At 52.0% G+C, this 21,997-nt stretch overlaps 7 protein-coding genes across 9 annotated transcripts; 3 read left to right on the forward strand and 4 right to left on the reverse strand.

Annotated features, from left to right (window-relative positions):
- Positions 1-1,526: 1,526 nt before the first annotated feature.
- On the forward strand, positions 1,527-2,779 carry HMPREF1120_00072 (uncharacterized protein; the record flags this gene model as incomplete). The annotated part of the gene is made up of 3 exons (XM_009154060.1): positions 1,527-1,700; positions 1,754-1,833; positions 1,882-2,779. 3 exons carry the CDS (start codon positions 1,527-1,529, stop codon positions 2,777-2,779), a joined length of 1,152 nt encoding a protein of 383 aa, XP_009152308.1.
- Positions 2,780-3,615: 836 nt separating this feature from the next.
- Positions 3,616-6,464, forward strand: HMPREF1120_00073 (uncharacterized protein; the record flags this gene model as incomplete). Its single annotated transcript, XM_009154061.1, has 2 exons — positions 3,616-3,724; positions 3,775-6,464. 2 exons carry the CDS (start codon positions 3,616-3,618, stop codon positions 6,462-6,464), a joined length of 2,799 nt encoding a protein of 932 aa, XP_009152309.1.
- A 440-nt stretch (positions 6,465-6,904) lies between these two features.
- Positions 6,905-9,405, reverse strand: HMPREF1120_00074 (uncharacterized protein). The gene is made up of 2 exons (XM_009154062.1): positions 8,064-9,405; positions 6,905-7,983 (listed from the first exon to the last, which is right to left on the reverse strand). Exons 1-2 carry the CDS (start codon positions 8,197-8,199, stop codon positions 7,022-7,024), a joined length of 1,098 nt encoding a protein of 365 aa, XP_009152310.1. The 5' UTR covers positions 8,200-9,405; the 3' UTR covers positions 6,905-7,021.
- A 545-nt stretch (positions 9,406-9,950) lies between these two features.
- HMPREF1120_00075 (uncharacterized protein) lies at positions 9,951-10,787 on the forward strand (the record flags this gene model as incomplete). Its single annotated transcript, XM_009154063.1, has 1 exon — positions 9,951-10,787. The coding sequence occupies one exon, from the start codon at positions 9,951-9,953 to the stop codon at positions 10,785-10,787; it is 837 nt and encodes a 278-aa protein (XP_009152311.1).
- HMPREF1120_00076 lies at positions 10,737-12,565 on the reverse strand. 2 transcript variants are annotated; one of them, XM_009154065.1, is made up of 3 exons: positions 12,311-12,565; positions 12,219-12,249; positions 10,737-12,102 (listed from the first exon to the last, which is right to left on the reverse strand). In XM_009154065.1, exon 3 carries the CDS (start codon positions 12,034-12,036, stop codon positions 11,080-11,082), a length of 957 nt encoding a protein of 318 aa, XP_009152313.1. In that variant the 5' UTR covers positions 12,037-12,102; positions 12,219-12,249; positions 12,311-12,565; the 3' UTR covers positions 10,737-11,079. The 2 variants fall into 2 exon arrangements, with proteins under 2 accessions (XP_009152313.1, XP_009152312.1); XM_009154064.1 differs by having other exon boundaries at positions 10,737-12,565.
- Positions 12,566-12,973: 408 nt separating this feature from the next.
- On the reverse strand, positions 12,974-17,032 carry HMPREF1120_00077 (uncharacterized protein). The gene has a single exon (XM_009154066.1). The coding sequence runs from the start codon at positions 16,446-16,448 to the stop codon at positions 13,617-13,619; it is 2,832 nt and encodes a 943-aa protein (XP_009152314.1). The 5' UTR covers positions 16,449-17,032; the 3' UTR covers positions 12,974-13,616.
- Positions 17,033-17,250: 218 nt separating this feature from the next.
- HMPREF1120_00078 lies at positions 17,251-20,743 on the reverse strand. Of its 2 annotated transcripts, XM_009154068.1 has the most exons (4): positions 18,831-20,743; positions 18,603-18,786; positions 18,390-18,554; positions 17,251-18,315 (listed from the first exon to the last, which is right to left on the reverse strand). In XM_009154068.1, the coding sequence occupies exons 1-4, from the start codon at positions 20,115-20,117 to the stop codon at positions 18,119-18,121; spliced, it is 1,833 nt and encodes a 610-aa protein (XP_009152316.1). In that variant the 5' UTR covers positions 20,118-20,743; the 3' UTR covers positions 17,251-18,118. The 2 variants fall into 2 exon arrangements, with proteins under 2 accessions (XP_009152316.1, XP_009152315.1); XM_009154067.1 differs by having other exon boundaries at positions 17,251-18,554.
- Between the last annotated feature and the right edge of the window lie 1,254 nt (positions 20,744-21,997).

Genomic DNA, 21,997 nt, shown 5'->3' on the forward strand with positions numbered 1-21,997 from the left:
CCCCCTCCGCCGCGCTCACCAAACTGAGATCCATTATTTGCGCTGCTTGTTCTTCTTCTGCACTAGGACCACGTTCGAGCCTGTATAGGTTGTGTAGTAGTATGTTGGGAGAGATCCTCACATTATTTTTGTTGTCCAAGTTGATCGCCCAGATCCACGCCGCCGACTCCATTCTAGTCCGACCCTGTCGATTCGAACCACTGACACCACTACGACTACTGCCATCCGAGTCTTCTCCATCCCCACCAAACCATTTTAACCATCATCGGACTAGCACATTGGCCATCACCACCTCATTCCTCGCAATCGCTTCGTTTTCTACTTCATACCCAACATCTGAATCCCTCGGCTTCACGAACCGTCGACCGTCCTTTGTTTGATCGACCACCGTCCGTCTGCTTTGAAGACCGTGAGATCCGACCCGGCACGCGACCCTCTCTTGCATAAAACCTTGCTCAAGGATCGAGCGCCCTCCCCGGCCCTCCGAGTCTTTCGTCCGCTACGAATACGGCTCCGATCCACGAACGCGAAGCCCTCTCGCGCTTCGTTCGATCATCACAACACCCGCGATCCAAGCCCACATGACGATGTCCGGCTTTCGCAGCCCAGCTGCATCTTGCTAGACTGGGACAGAACAGTCGAAGCCGCCAGCCCCAGCCTTATTATCACGCTTTCCGAGGCAGATCCACCTTCGAGATTCAGTCCGGATATATTCCTTCGGTTCAACCCTACTGACACGAAAGCTTCACTGCTGGAGTCACAGTGATCAGCCGTTGTTTCTCAACACGCGAACGATTGAACGTGTCCATCCCATGTACTTGATCTTGACCGTCTAGCCCTAAAAGAAGGGTCCTGTCAAACCTGTCAGAGATCGTGGTTGTCGCTGTCATATCAGTGCGTTCTTTGATCTTCAGCCACAAATTCTGCGGACAACTCGTGCCACGAGACTCTTTTTTCCTCTGCACTACCTGTTTCGACCTGAATTGCTCCTCCATTCGCATTTTCTCCGAATCCTGGTGTTACCTTAGCGGTTGTGATCATAGCATACCTTATTCTCCGAACCACTCAGACCGTTGGTTCGCGTCCAGATAAAGTTCCGCACCCGCGTCGAAATCCACTCCGAGTCCTGCTTGTTGTGGCACAGTGGAAAACCAGCGAGGATTATCAAGATCCAAAAAGCTTCAATGAGAGAGTGAAGGCGCTAGAGCTGATACCAGTCTGGGACGCTGCTGAGAGGCCCACGGTCCCTGCCTGTCGTTACTGAAAACGTTACTTTGGCGAAAGCTTGTTGCGGAAAGGGCTAGCACGCAGCCGACGCGGTTTAGCAGGTCCTCGGAGGCCTCACTTCAAAAGCTGCGTCCTTCAACTGTCTCCTCGACATCATTCTCTGTGCATCTTTGCAGATGTATTCGTCACAGCAGCATAACTACCAGCAAAGGCCTTTAGGTCGTCACCCCATACCACCTCCTCTTTCAGTTCCTGTACAATCTCCAACGTCGACAGCAGCACCTTATCCATCATTCAACATGCCAGCCAACGCTCCGCCGCCGAGTCCAAGTCAAAGCAGCGAAGCCAATGACGATGCCAACTTCAATATTCAGGGCCCTCCGCCCGTCTCCCGGGTATGGGAAGGGCGAGCTTGGGCCCTCGAAGTTGTCCAGCAGCTCATCCGCGCTCGCATGTGCGGATTTGGTGACAAGGTACCATTTCAACCACTGTCAATACGAAGAATTGTCTGCTGACGTTTCACCAGGACCGCCGACCTATCTCTCCCCCGCCTTGTATCAGGTTGGTCATTTTTGATCCACGGACGGGAGAAGAGATCGACTATGAGTAGGCTTGCTCTTTCCTTTTCCTGTTGCCGTTGCTAACTGCGTGTAGAAAAGTGGCGGATCTTTCGAGACTCGTGCTGAACGTCGATTTATGGAACCTTCAAGGTTCACGAGAAGATAACTGTGTCAAGCACAACACCTCGTCGCCGTCCATTTCATCGGTGGTCGCGACGGCATATCCGCACGCGATGGCCGCTTCAACGCCAGGTTCAGCACTGCCCACCTACAACATTGCAAACATTCCAGCATTATCATCACAGGCTTTCACATCGCCAACGGCAGCAACGGCTCCTCCACCGGCACCCTCTGCCTACAACGGTAACAACAAGGAGGACCCACGTGCGCATACCAACGGTCATCTCGGGTATGCCCAGCGAGCTCCGCCCTTCCCATATCCGCAGTATCAAAATGGTTATGAGCAAACCTACCATTCACGTGCTTCCACTGTCGGTTCGATCTCGTCTGGCAGCCAGTTACGGTCTGCCCGTTCATCTCAAGATTTGGGAGGACCACCAAAAGAAACTGCAATTGCCAAAAACCTAATCGGAAGCGCGTCTTCGAGCGCTTTCCGGTTAAAGGATGACAAAGGGAAAGTCGGATTATGGTTTGTCCTTCAGGATTTGAGCGTTCGTACAGAAGGCTGGTTCCGGTTGAAGATGAATTTCTTCAACTTGTCGGAATTCATCCTCAGCGAAGGGGACACCAGTGGTACACTCCAAAACCCCGAGCTGTTCAGCGAGGCACCGTGCCTGGCAACCGCCTTCAGCCGACCATTCAAAGTATACAGCGCCAAGAAGTTCCCCGGCGTGATCGAAACCACTGAATTGAACCGGCAGTTCGCCAAACAAGGGATAAAAATCCCCATCAGGAAGGTTGACACCAACAACAGCAAAAAGCGAAAAGGTGTCGATGATGACGACTACGATTCTAACGGGGAGAATGACTAAGGAGATGATAACGTCGTACCCAGCACAACTGTTTGAATGACAGATGTTGGCACCCAGCCACAGGTCTGCTGAGGGGCATCTGAATCCATGCAATAGAGAAGGGGTGGAAAAAGGGGGAAACCAGCCATAACTACTCATGTTTGACGTTGGCTATGCGCGGGATTCGAGGCAAAGCCCTGATCCTTGGGCATATGGATCTGGCCGTTGTTTTAGCTAGGCATGTTGTACGGAGTAGCACAGCGACTGTCGTTATGATATCCAGGTAGACCACTTGTACGTGTGTGAATTGGTGTTTGGTTTCTTTTCGTAGTGGCTTTGCCATCCGATCTGTGCCATATTGATTGCCTCACCCCGTTCACGACACACATACACAAGCGGATGTGCTTGCAAAGGAGTCTCCGGCCTCGGACTGCATCCATCTTCTCGAGTTCATTATTTGCTTTGGAATGGTAGTTGCCAGTCTTCGCCGGCCAGAGGAAACATGCTTCTAACTTCGAGAGGTCCGGGTGCGGCCGAGTTAAAGCAGCAACAAGTTATACAGACAGCCTGGCGCAGGGCAGTAGTACAACTACGCCGACCAACTACAATGTATACTACTGCTTGATATCCCCTGCAGGTCCTAGGTACCTAGGTACAGTCTATTGTCGTTGCCTGCCTTGACATGAGCCTGCCGAATCCCCTCTGGCCCCAATCGCTTGTCCTAGCATCTCGGTAGGAGAAGCAAAGCTATCAGTCGTGATGGTCAGACCGCTCGATTCTGACCCTCCTCCTAGAATGGTACAGTACAAAGCGGGCAGCTAGAATGACTGAGGAAACAAGACCAGGGCCAGCACATCATGTCCCGAATCAAGCGAAATGCGTCGTCGACCAAGGCGCCTCGGAGGGATCCGTTGGCCTCCTTGAAGCTGGCGGATATTGTCATCCTGAAACCCGTGCTCCCAGCAGGTAGGCTTCCTTTGGGGTCCCCTTTGTTTTCGAAAACTGAACTGTTTTAGAGGTGATGGCCACTGTGGTGGACTACTTGGATATCCCCGATCTCCTACGATTTGCCCGGACCTCACGCCGGATGCTGGAGATGGTGTATGACGATGCAAGGTGGATCAAAAGACTGAGGAGCATGGGCTGTTGGAATGATGCAGAAGCAAGGGCGAAAGCGGAAGCTCCCAAGACACCATCAAAGGCTTCGGCCAGGAGACAGAGTATGCTGGACCGCAACATTGTGAATGGGAAGGGCAGACCTGATGTTCTATTCGATATCGACCCATCTCCAATGGCCCAGCGACAGCGGCGCCAGTCCAATCTCCTTTCACCTGTGCGAACACGACCGCCTGTGGCAGATGGGTTTGATACGGCAGAATTATCAAGTCCTGCCAATGCGGTCGATCGCCATGAGGCAGCGTTGACGGTGTTTGATCATGTCAAATCCGTCCGGAGACAAGCCAGAGGAGAATACGGCAGAATCTACAAGCAGTTGGCGCCCTACTATATCGACCTCCTCTCAAGTTCCAATCCCATGGAGAGCAGGATATTCCGCGATTTTGGTGAGCCGGACAAACAAGCACAACTTCTGATTAATGTCCAAAGGTTTGCTGCAAGTGATTTCTCTCCCGGCTCTAGCGAGCGGGAAGAACGGATTGCGAAAGCAGTTGAGGCTTTTGACGCCGCGGCCTTGCTTGAATTTCGCAGGGGTTATGAATACAAAGATATCCAAGGAAAGATGCGTCAGTACGCCAGAGTCATGTATACCCTAAATGGTGGCAAGAGTAGCGTGGAACTCTTCCTGCATGATAACAACCTCATTACTCAGAAAGCAGAGTTGGGCACTGTATCCGATTGCATTGATTACGGACTCGGGCACGGTCAATTGTCGCTGGAAAAGGTGCAGGTCTTTTTTGAAAGACTCGGAAATGCATACAGTCAGGAGAAGGCCATTATCGAAACGGTTTTCCCCAACGCCACCGAGGTTTCACTGCTTTTCCTCGAGCAGGTGGCCAAGGATGTTTTGCTGCCCTTTCTATCCGAACTATTCGCTGATGCGCAGGGTCGAGGAACGCCTACGTATCTTCGGATAGTGTCCGGGACATTTGCTGCGACTAAGCAGTTCATTGAAACCTTTGCTGTTCCCGACAACCTTGACGATGAGAAGAAGGCGTCCCGTTGCAATACAGTCTTGACTGAGATCTTTGGTCCTCACCTGGAAACCTATCTTGCAGAGGAGATGAACTCCTTTCGGCAGAAAGCGAACACTGAGGTTGAGCAATGGGACCGAGCACTATCCGAACAAGCAGCCTCGACGGAGAGTTTCCTCATGTCGAATGTCAATCGTCAGGCGGACAAGAAGGATTTCATGTCCTCGTTCAAGAAAGTGGTCATGATGCCCGTCAACATTCTTCCCAGCTTTTCGGGTCCTGCAACCAACAAGACTGCCGCAAAGGCTCTGGTGAATGGTGATGTGACTGTTTCTTCTTCTCGGCCTTCTACTCCGAATCTGTACGGTGCACGTACTAGTACTGCGACTCCGACCCTTCCCGCCGAAGCACCCACGACCGAATTGGCTGCCAAAGCTGCTCTGATGAACACCAAATTGGAGAATATCCGGTCTCTCTTCTCGATTGAGGTGGCATTGAATTTAGTGCATGCCGCCAAGTCGTCTCTTGAACGAGTCGCTCAGTTCGTCGTCCTAGGAGGAGAAGCTGGCGATGCAGCACGCAGTCAATGTTCAGCCATATTCATCGCTCTTCTCCAATCGGTCGGGGTTCGCCACGTCAAAGCTGGCTTTGACAAGGCGATTGAGCATCTTTCAGCGTACAATCCACGTGAGACGAACGCAGACGACACCACTGGGTCGGCCTCCACATCGTCTAGGCAGGTCGCTCCGCTAGTGACGTTTTTAGAGTTGGTGAATGTAGGCGACCTGATCCAGCAGATGCTAGACGTGTTCTACGAGTCGGAGCTGGTACGCTTGGGGATTTCCAACCGAGACGACTTTCTCGACATCAACGTGAAAGAGAAGAAGAAATTTGAAGCGATGCTCGATGAACGAGTGGCTGCAGGACTAGGCAAGGGGATCGATGTCCTTATGGACGAGGTCGAATTCATCTGTGCCACCACGCAACGTCCCACCGATTTCTACCCTGAACTCGCCACTGTTGAGGGCAGTCCCAATGGCGGCAGCGGCAGCGTCAAGACTGGCGGGATGGTTCTAGATTTCTCAGGCCAACCTACCGAGACAGCGTCGCGAGTCATCCAGCTCGTGTCACATCACACGAGTATGTTGAACGGCGCGACGGACAAGTCTCTCCTGGACGTGTTTACCGCCGAAGTCGGCCTGCGTCTCTTCACCACTTTAACCAAACACATTAAGCGCCAGCGCATCTCGACGTTGGGTGCTTTACCCTTGTTGTCGGATCTGACGGCCTATGCGAATTTCGTTGCGGGGTTCAAGAATAACGATCTGACTTCGTACTTTTCGGCACTCCGTGAAGTCGCGCAGATTTTTCTCATCGGCGGCGAAAGTGATCGTGACGTGAGTGAGATGGCGACCATTATTTCCGATGGCGAACGGTATAAGGGTGTCTTTACTGTTGAGGAGGTGGTTGAGTTTGCGGAGAGAAGGAGTGATTGGTTGGTTGTTAGGGGGAGGGTCGAGGGAAAGATTAGAGGTGAGGGATGTCTTGTCATGTAGTAGCCCACTACATCCTGACAGAGGTTATGTAGTAGTACTTGGTTGTTGCCCACTGCATCCAAACGCAGAGTGTTGGATTGTAGATGGTGGGTTACAAAGGGGTATTTGAGACGCACAAAGCTGTTGAATACAATGTGTGTCATCTGTTATGTGGCCTTCTGTAGACTTCTAATTCTACTGTATAGCCGACAATGAATAGGCCCGGAGTGCTCTCTTGGTGGCAATGCTGTATAGTAGCTCATTTGATGCCGAGAACGGCTTCTTTGCTGTCATATAGTTACATATGTACTTGCCTGTTGCGCCGGAGTGGGCTGCTGTGACAACCATCTGCATAACAAGATATACCACCGGCGGGACCCCTGGTTCCACGATGCTCGACTAGTTAGTACCCTCCAGATCACGGTTATGATACTGGTATTCACGCGGTGAAGAAAGTAAAGGGGAAAGTCCAAGTGCTTGTTTCTTTGAGTTGGTGTTCAATACAATCACATTCATTGCTCTCTCTGTGTGTTCTTTCTCTCCATGGGAGTGGCACTATTCTCAATGTGCTCTCGTGTTTACAAATCAAACTCCGAGTCTCCGCCTCCACTTTCGCTTCGTTTGTCCTCTCCTTCTTCGTGTTCTTCCTGTTCTTCTTCCTCACCATCCTCAAGCTCCTCAACAAACCCAGTCTCAGGCTCTTCAAGCAGCGGAACCGCAGTGGCGTCATCACTACCCATAGTCGTCCACTCTCTCCAATCTGGCAGATCCTCGTAGAACTGAGCAACAACCTCTCTTCCCTTGCCGATATGGGATTGCAGGAATGCGCGTTTCGTATCGTGCGTCGACAAATCCAGCAGGACGGTTTTCAGGGTTCGAGCAGCAGTAGCAGAGACATAATTGACGTTGGTCGGCGAGAATGGCTGCCCCGGACACCCATGCGGCAGGCTGACATCTTCTTCTCTCTCCATACGGGTCCAGAACTCAGCCCAGATCGGTTCGGCGCGGATATATTCCTCCTCGAGCAATTTGATCCAGTTGACGTGTTTGACTATTTTGTTCGCCAGGTCCGGAAACCCGAGCCACCAGTCCATCCAGGCACGATGGTTGTCGAGTGTGTCTTGAGTAAAAGCGTATGTGCCGGACTGAATGAGACGAGAACGGATGAGTAAGTCGATGGTAATATTTTGGCGCAGGACAGTGTGGTGTGCGAGACGGGCGCAGATCCCCTTGCGGTGGTTTGCTGATGCTTGGAGTGCGGCTGTGTTTGCAGTTTTCCATGTCTTTCGGTCAGGGAAGAGGGTCTTGATTGCGCGGATGGTGAGTTCCCAGGCGTTGAGTTCCATGTATTCGTTTCCGTGTTCGGGGTTGGTGGATACGACTACGGGAGCTCGGCGGTCAAGGTCCTGGCGACGCAGGTAGTCTGAGACCGCGGCATTGTCGGCGTCATTGGTGTTGTTGGCCTTGTTGACGTCGTCGGGATTGTAATTGTGCTGCTGCGCTTTTGTCAAGGTGCTGAAGGGAGATGGTGGAACATTGTCTTTTTGCTTGAAGTTAGTCTCTTGTCCAACATGGAAAGGGGGAGGAGTGTGTAAGAGTGTAACTGGCTGCGCGACTTACCAGGAAGTTGAAATCCTGGAGGTGGTGGGAGTGGTGCTTGGTATGCAGATGCAGATCCTCTAGTAGTGTTTCTGTCTGCTTTTGGTATGGATGCTATTAACTGTGCCAAAGCCTGTGCTTTTGTTATTGTCCCCATCTTCTTCACAAATAACGAGAAAGTAGGTGCGAAAGCTTAAGGTAGGGATAGGCCGCGACAGACCGCAACAGGTGCGCAGGAGGAAGTGAGATTGACTAGGGTGCCAGTGAGATCTCTAAAAACAAACACTGTCCGCGCGAGGGGAATAAGATATGGGGACGCAGTAGAAAGAGAAGAAGAAAGTGACCTGGCTTCTAGTAACCAACGCGAGCACGAGAGAGTAATTGTGCAAAGAGTGGTTGTTGTAGAAGAGGAAGAAGTAGGAGAGGAAAGGCTGTCGCGGTGGGTAGGATAGGAGAAGAGAAGAACAGAAGAACAGATCCTGATCTGAGCGCGAGATGAAGTTGTAAAGTGAGGTTGTCGCAGGGAGGTTGAAGTGAGAAGACGGCTAACAACACCTCGACATCACTCCTAAAGTCGTGATGCTTCACTGCCTGACCGAGCAATAAACACACTTCGCAAGGCTGCCAAAGCGACAACTTCGACCTCACAAGGCTGCTGCCTTGGGAACAACTTGTACAACAACATATTCACAACAAGTGCTCTTCAAGCGACGAATACGGCTTCGGCTGTAGACACTCTTGCTTGTTAACATCGGTTCACTCAGTTTGCTGTGCCGTGTCCCGCAGCGATACTCCTGCAGCTATCCGATAGCCCACCGGGAGCAAGTCTTCTTTGTCTTCTTCCATGTGGGAATGTGCCCAGGACACCCTCATCTATGATATTGGACGCAACCTCTTGATCATGATTCACCCAACGAAGAACAGCATGGCAGTTGGATGGTTGTTTGTTGTAAGGTTTTCGTTCTGACCTACCTTACTCCATCTATTCACAGGAGGACCTGATGCCACGGGAGATGCTGCTGGACCTAACAACACCATTAGGCGCGCCACATTCATTCTGTTGGCCTGTCCGTTGCACATTGTGGGCAAGAAAAGCCCATCTATTTTTTTCACTGCACCGAGATTCCACGCTTGACTCATAACTTATAACCGGGTCGAGCCATGGTATTGCCCTGCGAGACGTTCCATGTCACCACTTGTTGGAACTGGATTTGAGAATCGTACCAAAAATGTCGGCAGACCAGGCGGAAGTTCAGGAATGGGCAGAGCAGAGCAGATCAACTCCGACTATTTATATCAGCCCCGACTTGAACTATTAATAAGCATCGCCGGGAATGAGGACACGGGCTCCAATGAGACGGGGCTGACACGAAGCGACACGAAACGAAATGAGATGCAGTGAGATGAGATCAGATGGCATCCCAGTCCAGGCTGCCTGACGCGAGCGGATCGATCGGGTGTCAAAACACCAACCACCCACGGACCATCCACCGGCCGCGCATCTTGGACGAATCTCATCTCATACCAAGGACCGTTTTATATGCACCGCCACGCCATGTCATATGAATACCGTCAGCGGCGTGTGACGCCTGGCACCGGCTTCTTCTCTGACTGCTCTGGCACACAACATATTGTTGATTAATCTAACACCTTCGCTGTGGGCTATCCTTGGATATCCATCTCAGATCCTCCGATCCAGCAGCTGCGCGGTACTTATTTCCAGGACTGGAATCAGCTAATTACAGACGCAAACGACGGCGCGTCACAATACGCTCCCTGATACAACTCTTTTCATCATTGCCATCTACTCCAACATGGCATTATAGGCCGGCCTTTGAATCTGCTGGAAAGGTGGTCACCGTTAAAGCGGACAAAACATACAGGAAGATCTAGGCAAAAACAACAACAATGCATCGTACTCTTCCCGGCTTCGGGGGCTTTCATTCTCTTACCCCAGCAATACTCGCCCTTTTATTGCTATGGACCCAATCCGCGCTGTGTCAAAACACGCAAACGGTACAAGTCGTGGCCACCACCGTCACAAATTACTACACAGTGGCGGCACCGACGACACCCCTGTCGGCACAGTACACAGGGACACTGGATTTCCGGACCTCGATCCTCAACTCGACGAATTGGTATCGGCACGAACATTCGGCCGGATACATCTACTGGAACGAGACACTGGCCGAGTATGCCCAGAAGTACTCGGAAAAGTGTGTTTGGAGCCATTCGCACGGCGAATACGGCGAGAACCTGGCGCAAGGGTATGCCAACGTGACGTCGGCGGTGGAAGCCTGGGGCGACGAGCGACGAGACTACGATTTCAGCAACAGCGATCCTACAGGATTCACCGAGGAGACGGGCCATTTCACCCAGCTGGTGTGGAAGTCTACCCAGGCCACGGGCTGCGGTTGGACCAACTGTAACGGCAAGAATAACGTGAGCGGCGTCTTTTTGGTCTGCGAGTATTGGCCTGCTGGCAACATCGTCGGCCAGAACAATTACTGGTTCAAGCAGAATGTGGCCGCCCAGAGCAAATCCGGCGCCGATGGCTTCAGCGAGCTCGACGCCACCAAAGGTGCAACGGGCGGCGTGCCCACGTCGACCAGCGCCTCTGTCCCAACTGCCACGGGTGAGTCGGAATCGTTGGGCATCCCGGCCGTCGAGTTTGATCAATGGAGATTGTTTGTCGCCGTTTGCGTCACGCTTGCTGCTGTGCTATTTGGCCTGGGCATGTCGTGAATAAACCGTCTCGAGTCAACTCCACCGAGGGAGTTTATATGGGTTCAAGCAGCGCCGAGAATCACTACTGAGTGTGCCTGTTGTGGGGGTTATGAAGCAATCACGATCGATCTGGCCATGCACTCGATATCAGATGCAGCGGATGCATGATAATGTCCGCAAGTGTTGCCATGCACGCACGAATACGTGAGCTTGGACATGGCGGGCATATAGAGATCAAGATCTCGTCCCCAGAACCCGTGAACAAGGCGAGTTCAGCCACAAAGAAAGATTATCCTAGCAAATCTTCTGGCTATTCCTCCCTATGAATCTTCGCCATCCGGCGCACAACACTATTCTCCAAAATTCTCCCTTCCCCGGTCACGTCGGGCTCCGAACCCCTATACGGCCCTCTACTGTCGTCCACAGCCATCTCGACCAAGACTCTGCCCAACTCTTCCGTTGGACTATGCAAGCCACGCGCCAAACCGATCCGAGTCGCCCAACGGAGCGGCACCATAGCCGCTGACAAGTAAATGCGCTGCAACGCGGTGCGGTGCGTCGACAGAATCTCCCGCCAGAGCCAGGGCTGGTTATATCCATCCACCGCGGCCGGACGGACCGAGTATACCGCGAGCGAGGATGCATAAGGCTCTGTTTTGGACAGAGCGAGCAGGGCTGCTTCGGTCTCGCCTTTGACGTGGGCGAATAACGGCGTCCACGGTTTGGGATTCTGTGTTGTGGCTCCTCGACCCGAGACATAGATGAACTTGAACTTGGACTTGTCGTCATCTGTATCACCGTGACTCTGCTGCGGCAACGGTTGTGATGTTTGCGAGTTGGGACCATTTGTGTCAAGAACCGCGCTGCCTTGGCCATGGTCACCGGTACTGCTCTTCGACCTTCTCAACCCTGAAAACGCCCTCGCCGCCTCGAGAGCAAAGTCGCGCGTGATCCGAACATACGTCTCCCTATCCACGTCCATCTGACTAACCCCTAACGCCCAAATACATGCGTCGGCTCCCTCCAGCCGCGCCAGTAGGTCCGGCGGATACCGTGCAAAATCGCCGTGTTGGATGACTTCGATCTCCGTGGTGCGATTGGCATTGGGCGTTCCTGGTGGTGGCGGGTTGGCGAGCAGTGGTATTGTCGAGTTGCGGGTCAATATGCTCAGACGGGTGATGTTCCCTCCTGTCGGCAGGGAGAGGACGTGTGAGAGAACACTGGAGCCGACGAGGCCGGTGGCGCCCGCTAAGATTAAATGGACCATTGCCTATTGTTCCTAGTTTTCCGACAAGATAGGATGGAACGACTGTTTGGAGGGAACTGAATGTATCTGTACACAGGATCGGTTGTTGGCGAATATGGATCTGGTCTAAACTGATCGAAATCGTGCAAGCATGCCCGGCAGGCTGGCAATTAGGCAGACAGGCAGGGAGGATGTATACATACTGTACCACTGTATTATCCGTGGACCGAACTGCTACGATCCGAGTCAGGACTGGAGCTGACCATGAGAATAAGGTTAAAGAGTCAACACCCACTAAGGCAACCAGGCAGTGCAGTCGTCGTTGTCCTCTACTTAGGGGAAACCCTCCCTTTCTTTGCTGACACTTGACACTGACTCGGCCGGTTCTTTTCGCTGCTGACCCCCAAAACCAAGCCAGACAAAAAAATGCCGCAGAGGTCAACGGCTTGATTAGTATCACATCCACGGTTGCACACCTACCTACCTACTAGGCACCTACCCTTCCGTAGGGTACCAAACAAGTCTCGACTTAGATACGGGTTGGCACACGTTAGGTGCCTACCTTATGCAAAGGTACCTAAATATGGTGATGACCAGGCCACACCATGTCATCTCCCCTCCCGTCGTGTCATCACTTGTCCTACTATCTCCGTTGCCAAAAGCCGACCTAGATGGTCACTTTCTGTGTTTCATGAAGTCCTTTAGGTACGACAATAGCGAGAACCTAATAGCGAACAAGCGAGCACTGCAAGCAAGTTAAGGATGCCTGGACGCTTACATGCTTACCTACGTGCGTGACTAGGCTGCCTTCATTCTGGCTGACACCTGGTCAGATCCTATCAACCGAGCGATAGAGGGAGGGTCCTCGTCCCGCATACCTGATCAGCGATATACCGAGTTCATTCATTGCCTTAGGTATATTGAATTACACGCACGGTCAAGAGATGCTCGGACGTGACGGGACCAAAATTAGGGTATATACAGTACATAGGTAAGGTACCTTAGCTTGTCAATGGATGATCGTAATGATGATGATTGAGTAGTTGAACAGTTCAACTATTATTGATTGATTTACCAGGTGATTGATTACTATTGAGCCTCGTTCTGCCACCCTCTGCCTGAACACAGGTCCAACAATATCAATATCAAAACCAATTGGGGATAAAGTGGTCAGCCTTGGAACAACTCAAACATTCAAGTACACTTGTACAATGTTGTATGATTTTTGTACAAAACACAAGACAACACAACACGTCTCAACACTTCAAATCAAGTGAAGTGAAGCCGGCCGCTCAATGCTTCTCCTCTCGTGTCAATCGCAGAAAGTGAAAAGAAGAAGGCTCGAGAAAACCAATCCGATCACAGGAAAAAAAAATTCAAATATTTCCAACCAACACCTGGTCACTGGTGAAAGATATTTCATCATGCATCGTTCATCAAAACATATCCATCCTCGGCTAAATCAAAATCACCAAATTAAAATGATAAGAAAAAAGAAATGGCCCCCTTTCGTTACCTCCTGTCCTCTCCTTTCCTCATCTTCCATATCAAGTCTCCGGGGACAATTCCATCTTTGTACAACTTTGTACACATATTACCAATCACCTGCCAGTATAATCCAGCATTCCAGCAAGCTGGACTTCATCCATAAACTTATCTTCACTTCCCAGAGCTTGAAGATTCCAATGGCCCGACTGAGGCAGTCGATTGAACGGACCCCAGCCCAGCATTTCCTGAACATTCCGCTTCTTCAGATCATGATTACCGCGGACATCGAAGATTTGCGACTGCAGACAACCTAGGATGGCGACAGCGGCACGGACCAATGTCCGATCACCTTCAAATACCCAGACGTCCCAGACGCGGCAGAGTCGATCTACATCGAGACCGTTGGAAAAGACAGTCCGTAACATCGGTTCAAACACTTCTTCGGCTGTGAACCCTAACCCGCCTTGGTCCATTGAATCAAACAAGTATTCATGAAGTCGGGGGAACTTGATTTTCAAAGTCGATATGGCGGATTTGTACGTCCGTCCCGTCGCAACGGTGTCATTGGTCTGGAAAGCAACTGGTAGCGGCCGATTCAGCAATGTTGCCAGCAAGATAAAGGCATCTGCCGGTGTTGGCGACTGCAGTAAGAGCAACGCGGCGATAAGTTGAATCCCATAAATGTATCCCACATCGCTCCGGTAACACGCATATGCTTCACATAGATCGATCAAATCGCGCCAGAGAGGTCCGTCTCGCTGAAACAGGTGCAGCTCGGGAAATGCTGTCTCGGCGTCCCGTTCAATGTCGACGAACCACCGCTCCATGCTCTTGTCGTCTTGATCAAGCTGGTCTCTCGGCCGTGCTTTGATTTCTTTGGCTCGCTCGAGTGCCTTCTCATAGCTCTGACGTGTGAGCGCGAGCGGGTTTCCCAGGGCTTTTTGCCAGACTTGTCCACGGAGACTAGGGGTGATTCCTCGCCAGCAAAGACTATTGACCCGTTGGTCGATCGTGGCAACGTCGGTCGACTCGGCCACGTAATAATGCCAGATCCGTTTCAGCGATTCCCGCGTGTCGTCTTTGGCACATTGCTGAGCCTGCACCTTTGTGCGTTGTTTCTTTTCCGCCCCTAGAGACGCCGCCATCATGCGCTGGTACTCCTTCAGATGTCGACGTTCTTCCTTGGGGTCTTTTGGTGGTAGCCATGGCGGCCGTGTCCGCGATAAAACAGCTTCCTTTTCTTTCGAGATCGGCATGAAATCCAACGTGCTCTTCTGGATGGGAGGTAACTGTATGGGAGACTTTTTCCTCGACACGTGCTCAACCGGCGTCTCTAAGCTCTCCCGGGATGAACCTCCTTGCGGGCTCCCGTACGCCTCCTGCGCCATCGACTCGGCGTGATATGCCAAAGCCTCCGAGATTATTCGCGCTTCTTCACTCAAGTCAGCCATTGCGAAATTCCACGACTTGGTCCTCCCCGGAGGCATATGACCAAGACCCCGCGGTGACGATGGGTTCGATCTGGACGGATTCAGGGACCGCGCCCGTGCTGCCACACCTCTGTGTTTGGGCAGTGTTTGTGAATGCAGTGTAGTCCGAGGAGGTGTGTCTGGGGCTGTTTTGGCATGCGCAAGCGGTATCGGGCGAGGGCTGTGGGCGACCTGATCTCGATCCGGGCTCCCGCGAAAACTCGACCGATGTGATCGCGTTCCGGACGGAAATGGAGATACGGGGACGTTCCAGAGGCTAGCATCGTCGGGTAGATCGTCGTCCGAGTCATGGTACTCGGCCTCCAGCTCCTTGACGGTTTTTCGGTGAGGCTGCCATGACGCGCGACGTGCGGGTAGGCCGAGGGAGGAGGACGCATGAGAACCTGGTCGTAAGCCGCCAGCACTGAGAGAGGCATTTGGAATAGATGTGACAACTCGACGATTGGCCGGAGACGAGGATCTCGTCCTTGCGCTATTGAGAGGATAGAGCGATTCCTGGCTCGTGAATCCGCGCTTCTTCATCCCCAATGATGGCAGGTCAATAGGGGATCGCGCAGGGTCATTTCTCCATCCCAATGTCTTTGGTTGTGTCTTCAACTGAGGAAGGCTTGGTTTCGGTCCTCTTAACTCCGGCTCTTTTGACTGTATAAGATCTTGTTGCGACCCAAGGGATTGCATCGAGATCTGGTGTGTATGAGTACAAATTCTCGGTGTGGGCTCTTTGTCGTCTTCAAGACCAATCTCTTCGAAGTTGGTGGTGTCCGAGTCCAAGCCATCGGGACTGGAGAAGGTGGATGAATATGACGAGGCTTTGGAAGAACGGTCTCCTGCGAGGTCAGGGGGTGTCCCTGGAGCACTAACGATGGTCGTGGTCATGTTAGGGGTATGTACATTGAATAAAGAGGTAAGCGAGCGGTCTCCAAGGTGCAAGCCTTGAGCAGGAATTAAGAGCAATTCATGGGTAGCATCGACGTCGTGCTGCCGGTGTGGAAAGCTGTTGTTGACTTCAAGTTGAGCGCAAGTCACGGGCGGAATGCCAATTTCTGACGATGGAAAGTTGTTGTTGGTGCTCCGGGCGCGAACGTCGGTGCGTGCGAGGTTCACCACTCGCCGTGGTTGTTGGAGAGAAACGAGTGTTGGTATGCGCCAGACTCGGAGGCTATGTTCATGGTTGAGGTCGTCTGGATCTTTGGTCGAGCCAAAAGTCGACACTGCATGCCAGTGGTAATAACCAGCTTGAAGAAGAACGGCCTCGAAAGGTGCCAATGGGCCGCCCCCTGGAGGAAGTGCCGGCACGATTGGCGGGCTCACAAACGAAAACGGTGCTGACGGCTTGCATGATGATGGCGGCCGAGCTCCAGTCTGCGAACTCTGCGAACCACTGGCCGTGTACCGAAGCAAGGACAGCGCGGGCTGGATCAGCGGGTTCTCCATTTGCCAATGACAGCTTGACATGTGCTGAAGCGTGGCCGGGCCCTCGAGCGCCTCCTTAGCCTTGCTGGAGCACCTCCACCTCCGTGGGCTCGGGGCCTGGCAATAGCGGATGCAAAAACTTGTGTGGCCGAAGGGGGCTGGCAGGTTTGGGCTTTTCTGCCTCCCCCCCGTCGACTCGGATTGGGAGGGTTTCAGGGATGGACAGCACTTCCGGCTCGGCGCACCCACCACGGCAGTGCCACTGGTATGGGTTGTTCTGGGTTGTCGATCTCTCAACTCTTGAATGCTTGATTACTGCCAGTATTGCTCTCGTGCCAACGTGGAGAAAGACTTGATGGTGTTAAGAATGTTTCTGCGATGAGCTTATTCAAGTTGTCGACACCGGCTGTCGCTGCGTCCGGTCGCGGGTCTGTTTCAGGCTCGAAGGAAATACGTCGCAGGTGGCCTGAAGTCGATGCAAGCTGGCAAGACAACGGCAGTAGAAGGATTCCAGGGCTGTTGGCCATTCAATCAACAGCTACCAGGAGCACGCCAGAGACAACGTGAACACGCCTGAATACTTAGATAGAAAGTCCTCTCTAGACTCTTCTATACCGTCGCTCGAGTCGTAGCCATCTAAGTAAGGAAGGGATATACCAAGTCACTGGCAAGCCCAAGCCGTTGCTATTATTTTCCCAACCACTGCATTGTAAATTTATAGAGTACTTATTCTATCTGGCGCGATTTAGACACTCGTCAAACTTAGCAGGGCCTAATTCTCTTGAGTATCATACGATACGCGTATATTGCCATCTACCAGTACTGTAACTTGAAGTTGTTAGATAAAGGGCCTCAACATCCTTCTGCATGCCCCTCAGCCTGAGCCTCGAAGCGGCTCACACAGTCCGATTTTGCATGTATTCCTGCCGTGCGACCTCACAGCCGCGTTGGCTGCCGACGAGCGCCAGCGCAGCCTCGCTATAGAAGCTATCTCTCTGCCCTGTGATGGAGGCACCATGGACCTTGGAAATGTCACGTCGTCGCATTCTACCGCCAGTAACAATCTAAGGCCGATGGTAAGGCAGGCTAATATCACAGATTGGTATGCTGGCACCGAAGCCAGGTGAGACTGTTCCCTTGTTCAATTACTCCACATTGGAAGGCTTGGAGATGAATGCGGCTCATTGCCGAAAATGTCTAATCAGGATATTCTGGTTCCTGATCGGGATAATTTCAATGCCTTCTCACATATTGCACATATTTCTATACGGTTCGTATCCGCGCTTCCATAATGCAGGTGCAATGCTAATCAGCTCTGATCCTGTGTTGCCGGGGCGTACTAGTCATCTGTCCCACGAGTGTCTTCAAGATACCTGTCGAACTCCTCGAGCACCTCAATGCAGCATTCCAGATGCTGCACGCCGAGTCGCTGCTTACGGAAGGCTGCGAGTTGTCGAGCCGTCTTGATGATGTTTCGGATTTGCCGGCCGTTGAGCTCCTTGCAAGCCAGACTCCTGACATTGTCCCCGAGGTCTTCAGAGTCCATCTCGACCCCGGACTTCTGCAGGGCTTTGAAGAAATTGTCCCAAATCTTCGCTCGGCCTTCCTCGTCGGGATTCGGGAAGCGTATTGCCAGCTGTATGCGGGACTTGAACGCTTCATCAAAAACGCCGACACGGTTGGAGGTAAGAAGAAGAATGCCTTTGAAATATTCAAGGACGCGGAGAAAAACCGACACGAGTGCATTGCGTGCCATATCGGTCGGCGTCCTTTCCTCCAGGAAGACATCTGCCTCGTCCAGCAGAACGACACAGTCCCATTTCATCCCCAAATGCAATGCAGATTCCATATTCTTGCCAACGCTTTCTGGGTCCGTACCAATGCCGCCGCAGCTCAGCCGGTAAAGCGGCTTTTTGGAAATCTCAGCAATTGTTTCGGCAGTGAGAGTCTTGCCTGAGCCAGGAGGCCCATGGAATAACATACTGAGGCCTGTTCCCTTGCCTTCAATGACGTCCGTCGCTTCGTTGTTTTCAAGATGGCTGGTTACCAGTGCCTCAATCAGCTCCTTTTTACTGGCTTTGAGCACAACGCGTTTGAAGGCATTTTCATTCCAGTCCACTGGTCGAATGTGATCAACTTGCAAGCTTCCTACGAACAAGGGTCAGTAAGCGGGAGCACAGGGCGTTACAATCGTACTCCACTTCTTGTCGTGGAAACCAAACCCAGGAACCTTCGCGGGCATCAAGAATCCAATCTTGCCGCTTGGAGGTTCGTCTTCTGACAAGTCAATCTCCGCGTGCTCGTTTGAAGGGTACTCTGGGTACTTTCTGGGATACAAGGTCCGGTGGGTGTCGACATCAATCATAAATTTGTGAGATCCCTCCTAAATCAGCACGTTCAACATCAAGTCTGGAATAAGCTCACCGTCGGGACAGGAAAATTGGAGCCATGAAGACCGTCATAGCTGACGAGACGTCTGTGTCTGCACTGCCAGAATTTGATAGCTCTTTGTTCCAATTGGACTTGTTGCCGAGTCTTATCTAACCTCAGCGGCCGCGCTTCCAAACACTGTAACGCGAGTGTGTCTTTCCCACCGCCGCGCCACTCGACAAGGAGCTGATCGTTTTCACGGTGGAAGGCTCCGTCGAAGGCTAGCTTCCAGCAACTGATTGATGTGCGACTGCTGGTTACCGTTCCGACATGGTCAGCTATATAAGCCTGAGTCATACCATCTTCATCTCGAATGATGATCTCGCCAGGCCGAAATAGTTTGCTGAAAGTGTCTTCTGTCACATTTCCTTGCTCGAAGATGCGGTCTGCAGCCGACCATTGGTCACGGCATTCTGATTCGATGTAATCCAAGAGTAAAGTTATGCTTGGGGATGTCGTATCGGAAGGCTCGGCCACGGTGGACAGCAACTCTCGGATGCGTTTGTGGCAGTGATAAAAGTAATCGTATGGTTCCCGTAAACTGGTTTCTCTGTTCCAAAAGCCAGAGATCTCAGCGTCTTGAGATATCAGGGACTCAAGAGCCACCACAAGGTTATCCTGATAGATGGATATTTGCTCCGCAACCGCAGACGCAGGCTCGGTATCGTCTCGCAGAGCTTGAAACCAGGGTTTCTCCCTCAGAAATGACGCCCGTCTCATGTTCTCAGGAGCGATGTTTATGAATTGCTTCTGCATCAGATCGTGATATCGTGGGCAGTCATAGTCTTTGTAGACGACGAAAGCTAGCGGCTGTTGATTTCCAAGATATGCTTCAAGGTCCTGGATCTGGTATCTCCCGCGTAAGGCCGACCCTCTTGTATCTCTGTAAAACAATCTGGGTTCATCTTGATAGTAAGCGGTGTCTTCATGCTGGGAGTGGTCTTCCTCGGCGTTATTACGACGGTCGCATATCACGCGATACACCACAATATGCTTCGGCGGCGGCAGCTGCCCACCGGTATTTGGTACAAAGGGAGGAGCACCGAAATTTCCAGGTGTATTTGTGATTGAAGCAGTGCCTTGTTCCTCCAAGGGCGGCCATTCAGACACGGGCACATCCTGCTCAAAATAGTCTCTCGTCTTCGGGCGTTTGCGTTTGCGGTTGATCTCCTCATCCCCGGAGCCTGTTGTTGTGTCCGGCAAGTCTCCAGCTGAAGGCAGTGGCAATGTTTCGCCCTCTGTTCCATGATGCTCAGCAGGCCCGGTCTCCTGGTGCTCCATGTTTCTCTGCGATGATTGCGATGGTGGACACAGTCATTCGTCCGGGTCGGTCGACGTAGGCGAAGATCGTGGGCGGGTAGCTAAGCTCCGAGTGCTTTGGTCTGAAACTTATAGACAAAAGGACCCGAGGAGTAAGTACCCAGTACTAGGCAGTCAATTCAACCAATCTGATGGTCGGAGAAATGTTATTGCAGTTGTCAATTTCCATGATGACAGCTCATGAACCCCAGAGAAGCCGGTCTGGGGAGGAAAGCCATAAGAACAGAAAATGCTAAGCACTGTGACCAGCCTGCCAGGTACCTTCCAACATCATATACCAGATCAGAAGGAGCAATGGCAAGCCAAGAATGGAAGGTACAGTAAAGTAGAAAAAAAACAGCCTCATCTTCACCCCGACCTCACTTGACACTAAACATCTCTGTACTACCTACCTAGGTAGGTACGAGTTACTGGAGACATATTGCACCTCAAGGTCAGTAACCACTTTCTTCGGCTTTTGCGTGCTGGCTGTCCTCTCGGCTTTATTCTCCCTTGCCACTGTTTCCGCCATCGCTCCTCTCGTCCTTTTCCATCTTCTTCTAATAGGCCTCAATCCAATTCATTGCGTTGAGTGAACCTGAGAGCAGGCCAAAGGCAGGTGCTTCGAGCAGGATGGTCGTTAAAAGTGTGGCCTCAGGCTTTATCGGCATCAAGCCTAAGCCCGGCCCGGCCCGGCGACGAGCCTATAAATTGGGTCCCTCAGGCTCCAGACTCGGACCACTCAGACACGATGTTCGTAGGAGTGCCCAGTACTCCGGCCGAAGTCTAACCCATCTCCACCATTCAGCCTGGAATGCCTGCCCAGTTCATCCACAGCCTGAGCCAAAAGCATGTATCAGGCTGCAGTGTGACCAACTTGAACACCCGCTGGCAGAATAAATACATTCCATGCCTTAGCTACGGCTGGGCATGTGTGTTGTTATACAGTGACCACGACCTTTTTCAGGACCTTCCGCCGGCCCTCAGGGTGTCTGCCCTCCAATGGTCGTCTGTCTTGAAGTTAGTTGCCAGGTGATGTCCTACTGTACCAGTCATATTGCTATTACCACCGATTGTAGTGGTGTCACACAGTGTTTGTCCTCCACGTAACGCTGTTCAATATACATAGCCACGGAAGGCTTCCTCCGTCTCTCTCAGCATGTGCTCCAAAACTGCCGGCCTCAATTTCATCTTTGCCGAATTCGCCTCTCTTAATGACTGCAGCCAGACCAAAAACTGGCGGTATTGACTCTGTTTCTGCAACAAGACCCGCTCGAATGCCGACGCAGCAATCCAACACATCTGAGCCCTGGTGATGAAGCCTTTGTCACCATTGCCCTTTTGGCACTTCTTCCTGCATGCCGACACCAGATCACCAAACAAGTCAATGAGCAGGGTGTGCGAGGGTCGTTTTGATCGTGGGAGACTGGCCACGTATCGAACTAATTTCATAGCCACTTCGACGAAATTACCCAACAGGGTCGTGATCACCCGTAGACGATTGTTGAGCGACATGTCCAACAGCCCGCTGTGCATTTGCAGTTTCAGAAACGTCATGGCTTTCCGCCTCAACGTCGCTCCAGGCCTCGAACAGGTCTCGACCGTCAAGCTGTTACCGATGTTTGCATCCTTCTTCTCCCGATCTTTCTTCAACTGGAGAGTGTTCATCTCAATCCCAATTCCACAGTAAGGGAAGAACTTGCTGCCATGGAGTCGCGGGACTTTTTGACCTTGTAAAGACACGTCAAAATTGGCCAGAGACTTCTCCGCATTGACGATAATGCCATATTGTTCGTTCCCGCGAGCCATAACATCGAGAAACCGTCTCGCAATACTGTCATTGGTCGTGATCAGGAGAAAGT

The sequence above is a fragment of the Exophiala dermatitidis genome (assembly GCF_000230625.1).
Source record: "Exophiala dermatitidis NIH/UT8656 unplaced genomic scaffold supercont1.1, whole genome shotgun sequence".
NCBI lineage: Eukaryota > Fungi > Ascomycota > Eurotiomycetes > Chaetothyriales > Herpotrichiellaceae > Exophiala > Exophiala dermatitidis.